The sequence below is a fragment of the Lithobates pipiens genome, unplaced genomic scaffold, assembly GCF_037356315.1.
Source record: "Lithobates pipiens isolate NorthernLeopardFrog02 unplaced genomic scaffold, aLitPip1_a1.2 Scaffold_3, whole genome shotgun sequence".
In the NCBI taxonomy this organism is placed as follows: domain Eukaryota; kingdom Metazoa; phylum Chordata; class Amphibia; order Anura; family Ranidae; genus Lithobates; species Lithobates pipiens.
Genome location: NW_027507790.1, coordinates 86,943,589 through 86,958,035, shown reverse-complemented (window position 1 = coordinate 86,958,035; position 14,447 = coordinate 86,943,589). Strand labels below are relative to the sequence as shown.

The 14,447-nt window shown below is 43.5% G+C and overlaps 1 protein-coding gene across 7 annotated transcripts in view; it reads right to left on the bottom strand.

Moving 5' to 3' along the window:
• The window catches only part of ATXN2 (ataxin 2), a 139,364-nt gene that overhangs the window by 76,159 nt on the left and 48,758 nt on the right, over positions 1–14,447 (bottom strand). For 6 of the 7 annotated variants that reach the window (XM_077462012.1, XM_077462015.1, XM_077462011.1 and 3 more), the window contains exons 3-5: positions 8,974–9,033; positions 744–815; positions 395–545 (exon numbers count right to left, since the gene is read on the bottom strand). In XM_077462012.1, coding sequence (XP_077318138.1) covers positions 395–545; positions 744–815; positions 8,974–9,033 — 283 coding nt within the window. The remainder of the gene's footprint in view (positions 1–394; positions 546–743; positions 816–8,973; positions 9,034–14,447) is intronic. The other variant, XM_077462016.1, reaches the window with a different exon arrangement.

The window sequence follows — 14,447 nt, the reverse complement described above, 5'->3', positions numbered from 1 at the left end:
AACAATCGCAGTAAAAATATGCAAACAAACATGGGACGTCCGTTACCCAAAAGTACAGGAGCGTCCCACGATTCTACTTGCGTGTTTTTACTGCAATTGTCACCCCCCCATACACAGAGATGTGAACAGAGCCTTAAAGGTCTTCATTATCACAGAACAAGTCCAGTTTACTGTGACTAATACTGGCTATACACAACCTGTGAAAAAACAAGAAACTTCATTAGATACATTTCAACTGTTTATGGTAAACAAAATAATCTATACATGCCCCCCGCGATAAAGAGGAGATATCAGACGACAATCTTCAACTCCAGTCAAACCCAATTTAGATTAAAAACATAAAGGTTGCAATATTTAACCCGTAAAGAGTAAATTTTTTAATACTACATATTACCTCTTCTTGCATAATTTACATCCATATCTTTAAACTGCACCATCACAAAATCGGAAGACTTGAATAATATACTATCCACAATGTCTTCACGCTTTGGCCCACCAACAGAGTCTTTACTTTTCTTGTGAGCTGCATCGAGCACTAGGTCACACTGTAACACAAGAGATCAGATTTAAACAAGACCAAAAAGATTTTTCCAGATATACATGAATTAGGAAGAAAAAAAATAAAATAAAAAAGTAGTACAAAACTATAGCTTCTGAACATGAAAGTGTTCACATATAGGTTAAGATTTCTATATCAGATACAACAGCATGCAACTCAAAAAGAAAGGTGGAACCTGGCTTACCTTAGGACTATAGGTTTTAAAAACCCCTTCATATACACTTCCATTTTTTACATGTACCTCACATTTTGAACCCTAAAAAGGAGGATGAAAACAAAAAAATTTAATTTTCACAGAAAAGGGGCCAATATAAAAACACCTCCACTCATCACAATAAAGAGTGAGCAAAAGAACAAAAAGTCAAGTGCCCTTACATTTGAAGATAAATTCAGTTAAGTAGGTTTTTCTAGTTTTGATTAGAGTGAGCAAGAGTTAAAACATCTGTCAGGTTTTTACTGCCACCTTTTGCCTATGCTTAGAAATTCACTCATCTTATTTACTGGCTACTAGAGCTGCAAGATTCTGGATAGAATGAGAATCACAATTTTTCTTGGTTAGAATAAAGATCATGATTCTTGGAGCAACATCTTTCAGATTAAAAAACAAAAAAAAACACAAAGGGCTAACTTTAGAGCCGGTTCACACAGGGGCGACTCAGATCCAACTTCAGGTCGCCCCTAGTCGCCATCTTAATACACACTACTGAAGTCGCTCCGACTTCAGAAAAGGTTCCTGTACTACTTCAATCCGACTTGTAGGCGACTGGTACCCATTGATTTCAATGGAGATCGCCTACAAGTCGGATGTCCGTCTATACGGAGGCGACTCTCACAGAATTATCAGCTCTCAAGAGGGAACTCGACGCCAAATTTATAAAAAAAATAAATAAAAAAAAAATGGCGTGGGTTCCCCCTCCGAGAGCATATCAGGCCCTTAGGTCTGGTATAGATTTTAAGGGGAACACCCTGCGCCGAAAAAACGGCGTGGGGGTCCCCATCAGATCCATACCAGACCCTTATATGAGCACGCTACCCAGCCGGCCAGGAAAGGGGGTGGGGACGAGCGAGTGCCCCCCCTCCTGAGCCGTACCAGGCCGTGTGCCCTCAACATGGTGGGTGCCTTGGGGAAGGGGGGGGGGGCCGCGTGGCCTCCCCACCCCAAAGCACCTTGTCCCCATATTGATGAGGACAAGGGCCTCTTCCCGACAACCCTGGCCGTTGGTTGTCGGGGTCTGCGGGCGGGGGGCTTATCGGAATCCGGGAGCCCCCTTTAATAAGGGGGCCCCCAGATCCCGGCCCCCCACCCTATGTGAATGAGTATGGGGTACAATGTACCCCTACCCATTCACCTGGGGAAAAAAAAAACACAACACACAAGGGTTAAAATAGTTTATTGCACAGCTTCGGTGGTCTTCAGTCTTCGGGGGTGTTCTCGCCGGACTCCTCCGCTATCTTCTGCTCTTTTGCTAGCTCTTTCACTAGCGGAGGAGCCCGGCTTTCTTCTTCGCCGCCGCCCTCTTCTTCCGACTTCGGGGGTCTTGTCGGGCCACCGCGCCTTCTTCTAGCTCTTTTACTAGTGGTGGCCCGGTCTTCTGTCGCCGCTGCCGCCGTCTTCTGTTCTTCTCTTCAGATGTTGCCTCGTCGCTGTCTCTGCTCACAATGACAGGGACGCGGCGTGCGGCGACTTATATAGGGACATCCTGGATGATGTCCCGCCCATTATGATGTCACAGTCCCAGCATCCTCTGGGACTGTGACATCATAATGGGTGGGGACATCATCCTGCGATGTTCCTATACAAGTCGCCGCACGCCGCGTCCCTGTCATTGTGAGCAGAGACAGCGACGAGGCAACATCTCCTGAAGAGAAAAACAGAAGATAGCGGCAGCGGCGACAGAAGACCGGGCCACCACTTGTAAAAGAGCTAGAAGAAGGCCCGGTGGCCCGGCAAGAAGAACCGAAGAGGGGGGACAAGACCCCCGAAGACAGAAGAAGAGGGTGGCGGCAAAGAAGAAAGCTGGGCTCCTCTGCTAGTGAAAGAGCTAGCAAAAGAGCAGAAGATAGCGGAGGAGTCCGGCGAGAAGACCCCCGAAGACGGAAGAAGACCATCGGAGCTGTGCAATAAACTATTTTAACCCTTGTGTGTTGTGTTTTTTTTTTTTCCAGGTGAATGGGTAGGGGTACATTGTACCCCATATACTCATTCACATAGGGTGGGGGGCCGGGATCTGGGGGCCCCCTTATTAAAGGGGGCTCCCGGATTCCGATAAGCCCCCCACTAGCAGACCCCGACAACCAACGGCCAGGGTTGTTGGGAAGAGGCCCTTGTCCTCATCAACATGGGGACAAGGTGCTTTGGGGTGGGGGGGCCGCACCCCCCCTTACCCCAAGGCACACCCCATGTTGAGGGCACGCGGCCTGGTACGGCTCAGGAGGGGGGGGGGGGGGCGCTCGCTCGTCCCCACCCCCTTTCCTGGCCGGCCGGGTAGCGTGCTCTGGTATGGATCTGGGGGGACCCCCCTCACGCAGTTTTTTCGGCGTAGGGGGTTCCCCTTAGAATCTATACCAGACCTAAGGGCCTGGTATGCTCGGAGGGGGAACCCACGCCAAATTTTTTAAATAAATTTGGCGTGGACTTCTCCCTTGAGAGCTCATTCTCTTATTGGCCATGGCAAATGTCGCCTGGCTTGGGGCGACTTAAAGTCGTGTTGTAAGTCGCCCCAAGTCGTGTGCAAGTCGTGTTAAAGTCGTGTCCAAGTTGCCTCCAAAAGTCGTGTTGAAAGTCGTGTTGCCCCTGTTTGAACCGGCTCTTACGGTTTCTTCTTTTTTTTGTTTTTTGTTTTTTAACTGAAGTATATTTTTTCCTAGCAGCCTTCGAAAGACCGCTTCACAAATACAGTGTGATATAAAATATTGCAACGACCATCGTTTTATTCTCTAGCATCTCTGCAAAAAAAATTTTTTTATTATTTTATATATATTTATAGATTTTTTTTTTCCCCCTAGCAAAAAATACGGGATATTAACTTGTACGCAACAAGTGTCAAAAAAGGTTTAGGTCTTTAAAGAGGAGGTCGGTCCACCCTTGCTAGAATTTAAAAGCCAGCAGCTAAACATACTGCAGCTGCTGCCTTTTAGTGATAGGACACTTACCTTTCTTGGAGTCCAGCGATGTCCGCACCTCAGCAGATGTTTCTGTCAGCTGTCCGGTGCCGTCACCGCCATTGCCGGTAAGGGAACCCAGTAGCGAATCACTGGGTCCCTACTGTGCATGCGCGAGGCAACACTGCGTTCTCCTACTGGACCAGCAGCAGAGGGAGCCGATCGGTGACAATGTGCCGTGGCCCAGACTCACGGAAGTGGGGATAGGATACCTATCAAAGACAAATGGGTGGAACTCCGCTTTAAGTGGTTAAACTGACATTTTAAAAACGCAAGTTCATGCTTTTGATCTAAAAGAACCAATACATGGTTTTTCTCCATCGCTGTTGATAAACATTTTCCTGCTGAGTGGTTGTCTTTTTTTCTCTTGACAGCTCGGAGCAGAGAATGGCTCTGCGCTAGTTTAACATGAATCGGGGAAATGCTGCATCAAGATCGTGGGGGGGTTGAATCGCAATCACGATTAATCGTGGCAGCTCTACTAATGTCCACTGTCTAGAATAGAAATTGAGACGGATGTCGAACCGATCCACTGTGGTTTCCCTTCAGCGATGTGTGTTCGTGGTTTTTGTGCTTTTCTGAAAGCATACCAAAACCACCCGATCTAATGGACATCTATGGCAAAGCGTGGGTAACCCACACAATAGCTGTGGGTATACAACACTACAGGGAAACCACAGCGGATCAATGTGAAATCAAGGGGAAGCCTAAATTTATCCAGTTGTCACAACATAAGTATGGCGTGGGGGATGGGGATCTCTTAATTGATACACATGTTTGGTGACAACTTTCAATAATAAAATTACCCTCACTCTTGCAGACTATAATTTTTCCGTTTCTAAGTCTGGAAGCAATGGGACATTTCTGAAACCAGGAGGGAGCAATAGAACACACCTGGCAACCACAGTGAATGCTACACAAAACTAAAAAAAAATAGTGATTTTAACTCACTGTAAAGCCCTGTTTAAAAAGGGACACATTCACTCTTTTACAAACTAGGTCTATACATCTGCACCATATAGGAGGTTTGGACACTGCAAAGAAGAAAAGGGTACAGACCCACCTAGTGGCTCTTTATGGTATAGCCCTGCATATACAGTACCAGCACAGAAGTAGCAAGCAAAACATGGGAATGGAAGGTAATGGTACTAAAACATCTCAACTATGGCAAAAAAAAAAAAAAAATATATAAAAAATTCAAAAAAAAAAAAAAAAAAAAAACCCACAAACAGCTGCTTCCCCCAATAAACGATCAAAGGAATAGGAGCAGAATATATATTTTCTCCCAGTTGTCAGAGGGGAGGGCAGAAATTCATTTTTCAGTGAAAAAAAATGTGGGTTACCAAAAAAACAAAAATAAAAAAAAACACACACAACACATTGTCATGGCAAGTCTCAAGAACAGTTTGATTAAAATTGGCCTTGAAAGATCTTCCAAAACTAGAATTCAATGGAGCCACAAAGAAAATATGTGCACAGAAAAACAAAGTAGCATAGCCCAGGGTCCATAAAGAACTCTCTGCCTTTAGCAATTTACTTCAATGTGAACAAGGTCAGATACCTTTCCGAAACATTGGTGTCTAGGGGAAAGATGTTATGTCTCTACTTTTCCTCCTTCACTTTGGGGAGCTGTAGCTAACTTAAAAAAAAAAAAAAAAAAAACACACCACAACCACCACCACCACCACCACACACTAGGAGGATAAAAACGACCCCCCGTGCCCCATCGTAACAGCAGGTTGGGGAGGGGGAATGGGGGCTATTCGAGATCTTCGCACAGCTGATAGTTTTATCGAAAAACTTAAAGACATAAAATGAAGTCCTGCTAGATCCCTTAAAGCTGCCCGCTTTTGCAGGTATAGCATTAATGTAAAACATTAAAAATAAGCCTATACTGTTTATAATCCAGTAATACACTCTGCTCTGCACATGCTCAGCTGCTCTCCATTTTTCGGCACTGCTGAGTTTGTAGAGGCCGATCTGCTGAGGGCCTTAAAGCAGAATTAAACCCTCCCATCTCTTACAGCCAAGGAAACTGCACATGCGATCAGTGATCAGCTATTTGATGGTTTGACAGTTTGGTTGTGGACACAAGCAAATGTGACAGTTAGCAATCCCAGCATTTCAAGAATATAACTTTTTTGAAACCGTTAAAATCGATGGGTTTATTTCCACTTTATGATTTACTGTTAAGGGGCTCTGGGCTTCAGCAAAAATAACAGCCTCTGGCCAGAAGCAGGAGCGACGTTAAAGGCAATTTACAGCACACACTTATTTTGGTAGCATAAAGTATGTTCCTTGCTAAAGAACATTATATTATTATCAAGTTGATATGGGTAAAGGTTCTGCTTTAAGAGGATTTGGCATGCCAAGGCTGGCAAGGTCTGATCTGAGACTTATTTTACAGGTTGATTGTTCAACTGCAGCCCACCTGCAGCCCACCTTGAAGTTCTCCCAAAGTAACTAGGCAAAAGAAAGAAGGGTGCGTCACCCCAGAGCAAAAAGACTTGCACGTCTGGAGAAGGGTGAACACTTACCACCAGTGGCATTCTTCATGATTTTATCTAGGAAGGCCCCAAAGAGACATTATCCTAGAATGGGTCATCTCTTGAAGACTGTGTGTTCAGAATAGCATATGAGCCAAGACTTATAGCGACCACAGCAGCAGAGCTGATGTGGGCTAATAGATGTACCAAGTCTAATGTGTATGAATAATCTGATTTTGTGAGGGAACCATCAGAAAAAAAAATCCTACCACAGGGTCCTGATCCATTTGCTGACTAGCCAGATAGAGTTAAATCAGAGCAAATCAAGCCAAGGAAGTTCAATTTTTTTCTTAGCTGGTTCCTTGGAGCAAGAGGAATCAGGAACAACATGGCCACCTTGTTAAAGGGATTGTAAAAGGTAAAAAAAATTTCACCTCAATGCATTCTATGCATTAAAGTGAAAAAACATCTGACAGTGCCAGCCCCCCCCCCCCCCCATTTTACTTACCTGACCCCTCAAAAGTCCCGCACTCACCTCCGACATCCTCTTCGCCGCTCAGCCTTGCCGTTGATTGGCTAGAGTGGATGGATTGAAAGCAGCGCAGCCATTGGCTCGTGCTGCTGTCAATCACATCCAATGATGCGGGGCCGAGTGATACAGTGAGTGGCTATAGCCGCCGGCTGTATCACGGTAGCGCGCCTGCAAGTGCTTCTCACCATGCGGGGAGCTTGCATTAACGTGAGAAGTACTTGCGGGGGGAAGCAGAGACAGCCGACGAGGGACCCCAGAAGACCAGGTTCGGGGACACTTTGTGCAAAACGAGATGCACAGTGGAGGCAAGTATAACATGTTTGTTATTTTTTGTATATTCTCTTCGCAACCCCTTTAAGGTAAGACCCCAGCAGGTCAACTAAGGGTGGTTTATAAGGGTGGTGTATACCACATTCAAACTAATTCTATGGAGGGATAAATTGTGAAAAAGCACTATTGTACAGATTAGAGCTGCTAAGGCTTCTTCCACTTTTCTAGACAAAGCAAAAAAACTGCTGATAATCAAGATGATTGGTCTGTAATAACCCACAATAACTAGAGAACCTTTAGAGTGAACGCTGGGATATTTCACTACAAGTTCCTCTTGTATAAACGCTGTCCATGGCTTCCTTCTGCCTGGAAGTATCCTCAGACAGATGCTCTTCACTCAAAGAAGAAATGCTGCACAAAAGATACGTTTCCAGAAATGGTGGACCGGTATGACACTAAACATGTAGCAAAGTTAAAGTGGTTGTCAAGGCAGAAGGTTTTTTTTTTTCTTATATCGTAATGCATTGTATGCATTAACATATACAAAAAAAAAAAAAAAAAAAAAAAAAAAACACTTGTGTGCAGCATCTCCCCCAGCCCCCCTAATACTTACCCGAGCCCATCTTGATCCAGCTGCCTGGGACTCTTCCTCCTGATTTGCTGAGAGAGTGGAAGGCCATTGGCTCCCGCTGCTGTGAAAGTCATTGAGTCAATGAGGTGGGGGGGCAGGGCAGGGCCAAGCAAGGGCTCCTTGTCTGAATGGACACACGGAGCTGTGGCTTGGGTGCCCACATAGCAAGCTGCTTGCTGTGGGGGCACTCAGCAGAAGGGATGGACCAGGAGCACCAAAAAGGGACCCAAGAAGAGAATCTGGGCTGCTCTGTGCAAAATTGCTGCACAAAGCAGGTAAGTATGACATGATTATTTTTAAACACACACAAAAAAAAAAATCCCACAAGACTTTAGTATCACTTGCAAGTCAAGTCAGAGTGTCAGGGCCATTGCAGTGGGGTACCAAATTGTAGAGTATAGAATTCACAGCAAATAAGTTGCTGGTGTGAATACCCTGGATCTGGGGGCCCAATTTAGCACAGCCAATAGCTGCTTAAACGAAATATCTTCAGCTACAAAGCCTTGGTCCAGGTAGTGAGAGAGATCCTGCCTTAGTATGCTAAACTAAAAGCTTAAAGTGGATGTAACCCTCACATATACTCAGTTACGTAAACAGCCTCAGATAATACACAGGGATGAAACAAATCTCTGTACATATGTTATACATGTATATCTGCTGTCTTCATCTTTATATACGGTTTAGAAAGTGCACATGGTGTTAGGAGATTTTCTTTTCCTGGTTAGCACTGCAGTGAAGCCTGGTCATACAGCCAAGACAGGTGATTAGAGGAAAGGCACACACCCTCTCTCCTCATAGGTAGAGAGACTTTCAGGGCTCTGCCAACTTATAGCGGCCTCCCCAACACAAAACTCAGGCTGCTTTTATCATATGTCAGAGAACTTTGAACGGGGAAGGAGACAGCTACAGGACACAGCGCTTTGAACAAAGATATCAAAACACTGCAGATATATGTGCCCAGCTCAAATTTAATGAATCGGGCTTACATCCACTTTAAGCTTTAAGTGAAGGGATATGGCCACTAAGTGGGGCTGTGCCCTTCATTACATGTGTCCAAACCTAGAGGCAGCATCAATACCCCATTCATACAAGAGTTAATACCTAGTCCCAAGTTTGGATGGAGCTGCTTTTTAGTGGTTATGGCATGAGTACAGCAAGTCAAATTAGGCTAGGCCAAAAGATGAATAGTTTATTTTTTTTGAGCATTTAGAAAAATCTGTTCACTACAAAAAAAAAATGAATTCTACAGCAAAGGAGTGTAAAATTAGTTATCCAGTTCAAATGCAGGCAAAAAAAACAAAAAAACAAAATCACAGTAAAAATTAAAACTTACAACTACTGAAGTTAGAATGTGGACCATTCTCATATTTGCATAGATTCCATCAAAAGAAATCTATAAAAACAAAGAGTTATTTTAATAAGCAGTACCTCATGAAATTGCCTAGACAACAAGGCTAATAATGTACATCTTAAGGCAAACCTGGGGCCAGACTTGGGACATTCAATTATTTGCATAAAACAAGCACATTTATAAACATCCTGGTATTCATGGGGTTAAAAAGCTCACGGCTGTTGTATTGTTTTTCAGCTGGTGACTGGTTTTGATGTGAAAGTGATTTAGATAGCTCTAGAGCCACCTGTTCACTTTCATGGCAAAGAAGAAAGAAAGAAACCACCCCACACACAACCACTTCAAAATTAGGATGTGACGATTGCGGGGCCGCGCAATCTGTCACTGGCCTTGTCCATGGGACACAGCCGATGACACATCCGAGTACCGGCTGTACTATTTTTTTATACTTCACCACCCCCCCCCCCCCCCCAAAATAAAGTAACTTGAAATAAAAACCCATCATGCCTCTTACTAAATACCTTGGACTGACTACTTTCCAAAAATGGGTAGTTTGGGGAATATCTGTACTGTCCTGGCATTTTACGGCCTCAAGAAAAGGGAGAAAGACCGTCAGTACATCAGGATTGTTCAATTTTCAGAAATATACAAACACAATAGTTTGTGGACTCTCCTATGCTAATATACATACATTGATTTGGGTTATTTTCACTAAAGACATGTAGCGGAATATATTTTGGGCTAAATTTATGAACATTGTGTATTTGCAAAAGGTTATAACAGAAACAAAGAAAAACACATTTTTTTTTCCCCAAAATCTTCAGTCTTTTCGTTTAGGAAAATATAAAAAACCCATTGGTGGTCAAATACCACCAAAAGAAAGCTCTATTTGTATGAACAAAATGATGAAAAAAGTTTGGGTACAGCGTTGCATGATCACACAATTGTCAAAGTGCGACAGTGCTGAAAATTGGCCTGGGCAGAAGGATAAAAGTGCCCTGTATTGAAGAGGTTAAGAAAACAGAATTTTTATTTACCTGTAAAATCTCTCTTGGCAGTACAACACAGGACAGAGGGCAAGTTCATATCTATTCTGACAGAATTATGCTGCCACCTTCAGGTTACTGGACACGGGCAAAGAAAAAAAAAAAGGGGGGGGGGAGGAAGAAGAGATAAGAAATGCCCCCCCCCCCCCAGGCATAACTCCTCACAGCCAGTCAAGGCTTCAGTGTTTGTAGAAAGCTATGAACCACAAAAAGAGGGGCAGGACCCCCGCTTCCTGCAATATACTTTTGGTGAACCAAAAATCTCTTTAGTTTAGAGTAGATCCCAGGACACATTGCTTTAGGTTCATACTTTTAAGAAGTTCTCCTAAAGACCAGGTAGCAGCTTTACAAGCTTGAGCTAACAAAGCCTAATGATAAATAGCCCAGGAATACCAAAGAATCCTGGAAGAATGAGCTGCCACCAAAATTGGTAGAACTTTGCCCTTTAGGCCGTAAGCTTGAGAAATTATAGATTGGTAAACTCCGATTCTTCCTTGGGCCATCAGGAAGAACAAAGAGGGAATCAGACTGATGACGTAAACAGTGCCTAACATTTGCTGTGCCTACCCCAATATTAATTACTACCATATATAAACACGCATGAAAATGTGCATACACACACCAACATAATTATAGGCATAGATAAATGAACATAAATTGTACACAATTCTTCAATAAATAACTGCAAGAATGAATCAGGTCTCATTTCTTCTATGATGTGCTCTCCTATTTCCCCAAAAGGCCACCACTTGTATCTTGATCAATACTCCATTAACCAGTTAACAACCGGCCCATAGCCAAATGACAGCTCATACGACGTCCTCCCAGAATTCCGCTCTCGCGCGCACTCGAGAGCATCCATGACCGTCGGGTTCACAAGACGCGGCACATCACGGATCACGTTAAACTGCCGCTCATCGCGGCCGTTTACCACGTGATCGCTCCGTCAAAATGACAGAGCGATCACTTGTAAACAAACCGGCGTCCTGTTATGAAGCTGGTTCCTCCCTCCCCTTTGTACCGATCGGTACAGTGAGAGGGGAGAGATTGGTGTCAGCAGCGATGTGGGCTGGATCTGCAGTGCCCACAGCGCTGCTCACCGACAATTAACCCCTCAATTCCCTGCAATACCCAGCCATACTCGGTGATGCCCTGCAATACTCGGTAATACCCAGCCATGCTTGGCTGTACTCGGCCTCTGTATGTTGCCAGGCTCTGGAAGTCTCAAACACATGTTATCGCCACACTCAGGAGGAGTAGGAGAATCTATTTTGGGGTGTCATTTTTGGTATGTACATGCTGTGTGTTAGAAATATTGTAAAAATGGACAAATTTGTGTTTAAAAAAAAAAAAAAAAAATGCATTTTAACCACTTCCTGCCCGCCGGCCGTCATGACATCCTTGATTTTGTGCGGGAATATCTGAACGATGCCTGTAGCTACAGGCATCGTTCAGATATCAGCTTTTTCAGCCGGTGATTCCCTACACCATAAGAATGATCATAGCGGCTGTTCCACCGCTTGATCGTTATTACAGGAGGCGAGAAGGGACGTCCCCCCCCCCCGCCGCCCTCTGGTGCTTCTACCAACTCGCCAATACATTCAAAGCCAGAATTGTTTTTTTGTTTTTTATTTCAGGCTTCCCAGCCTAGAGGCGAGATGTGGGGTCTTATTGAGCCCATAACTCACTATAAAGTGGACCCGTCATGCCAGATTCCTATTACAAAGGATGTTTACATTCCTTGTAATAAGAATAAAAAAGTGATCAAAAAAAATGTATTTTTGGGGAAAAAAAGTGTCAAACTAAAATAAAGTAAAATGAACAATAAAAAAAAACACATATGTGAGGTATCGCTGCGAACGTTAGAATGAGAGAAATAATTCTGGCCCTAGACCTCCTCTGTAACGTAAAACATGTAACCAGTAAAAAAAAAAAAAAAAAAATGTAAAGTGTCGCCTATGGGGATTTTTAAGTAGCGACGTTTGGCGCCATTCCACGAATGTGTGCAATTTTGAAGGGAGACATGTTAGGTATCTATTTACTCGGCGTAACTTCATCTCTTTCACATTATACAAAAACATTGGGAAAACTTTACCGTTTTGATTTTTTAAAGCACAAAACATTTTTTTCCAAAAAAATAAAACGCTTTTGAAAAATTGCTGCGCAAATACCGTACGAGACAAAAAGTTGCAACGACCACCATTGTATTCTATAGGGTCTTTGCTAAAAAAAATAATAATAATGTTTTGGGGTTCTATGTAATTTTCTAGCAAATAAATGGATGATTTTTACATGTAGGAGAGAAATGTCAGAATTGGCCTGGGTGCTCCAGAACGCCTGATGGCGCTCCCTGCGTTTTGGGCCTCTGTATGTGGCCGCAATGTGTAAAAGTCTCACACATGTGGTATCGCCGTACTCAGGAGTAATAGCAGAATGTGTTTTGGGGTGTAATTTGTGGTATGCATATGCTGTGTGTGAGAAATAAACTGATAATATGACAATTGTGTGGAAAAAAAAAAGGAAAAAAAAAATCTTGATTTTGCAAAGAATTGCAGGAAAAAATTACAACTTCAAAAAACTCATCATGCCTCTTACTAAATACCTTGTTATGTCTTCTTTCCAAAAAGGGGTCATTAGGGGGGTATTTGTACTTTCATGGCATGTTAGGGTCTCAAGAAATGAGATAAGCTGTCAGTACTTCAGGTGTGATAAATTTTCAGATATTGGCACCATAGCTTGTGGACTCTGACTTTTACAAAGCCCAAATAACATTCACCAATTTGTACTTGTTTTTACCAAAGATATGTAGTACCGTAGTATAAATTTTGGCCAAATTTTATGAAGAAAAATCACTAATCTGCTAAATTTTATAACAGAAATGAAGAAAAATTCAATTTTTTTTTATAGCACAAAAAATAAAAAGCCCAGCGGTGATTAAACACCACCAAAAGAAAGCTCTATTTGTGTGAAAAAAAGGACAAAAATGTCATGTGGGTACAGTGTTGCATGACTGAGTAATTATCATTCAAAATGTGAGAGCACCGAAAGCTGAAAATTGGTCTGGTTATTAAGGGTGTTTAAGTGCCCAGTGGTCAAGTGGTTAAAACAGTGTGCAGCGACTCCCACCAACAATTCACTTATGTGCTCCCCTCCAACTGTTCAGGTCAAAAGCATCTCAAATTTTACTCCAATGCAGCGCCACTCAATCTTCCTCTTTTAAAAGATCAGGGTTCTCGCTGCAATCAAACTCATAGAAGACAGGGGCATCTCACGGTGTAGTACATTAGAAGATGCTTTATTAACCACTTCAATACCGGGCACTTAAACACCTTCCTGCCCAGACCAATTTTGAGCTTTCAGCGCTGTTGCACTTTGAATGACAATTGCTTGGTCATGCTACACTGTACCCAAATGAAATTGTTATCATTTTTTCCCACAAATAGAGCTTTCTTTTGGTGGTATTTGATCAACTCTGCGGTTTTTATTTTTTGCTAAACAAATAAAATACAGAAAATTTTGAAAAAAAAAAACAATTTTTTTGTTTCAGTTTCAAAACTTTGTAAATAAGTAAATTTTCTCCTTCACTGATGGGCAATGATAAGGCGGCACTGATGGGCACCGATGAGGTGGCACCAATGAAGTGGCACTGATTAGGTGGCATTGATGGACACTGATATGTGGCACTGATAGGCGGCACTGATGGAAGACACGGATGGGCACTGATAGGTGGCACAAATTGGCACTGATAGCTGGCATGGATAGGCGGCACAGGTGGGCATGGGTAGTCGGCACAGGTGGGCATGGGTAGGCGGCACAGATAGGTGGCACGGATGGGAACTGATAGGCGGCATTGTATTATAATATACTGTACTAATGGATGCCAATCAGTGCCAAACAATAATGCATGCCAATCAGTGATGCCCATTGTGGGCACTGATTGGCATCCCTGGTGGTCTAGGGTGGCATACCTTATCCTGGGCATCCCTGGTGGTCCAGTGTGGGCATCCTCGGGGGGGCTGTGCTGATAATCGATCAGCACAGGCCCCCCGTCAGAGGAGCAGCCGATCGGCTCTCCTCCTCGCGTCTGACAGACGCGAGTGAGGAAAAGCCGATCACCGGCTCTTCCTATTTACACTGTGATCAGCCGTGATTGGACACGGCTGATCACATGGTAAAGAGTCTCCGGAGACTCTTTACCGAGATCGTAGTTGCAGGGTGTCAGACTGACACCCCGCAACAACGATCGCCGCGATGCCCGCAGCGGCTCATAATCCTGATCACGTCATATGACGTCCGATCAGGATTATGAAACCACTTTGCCACCGTCAATTTGTAATAGGGCGGGCGGCAAGTGGTTAAATGTAAAATTGCACTTAAATATGTACAGTAAAAATAAAATATATAAATATA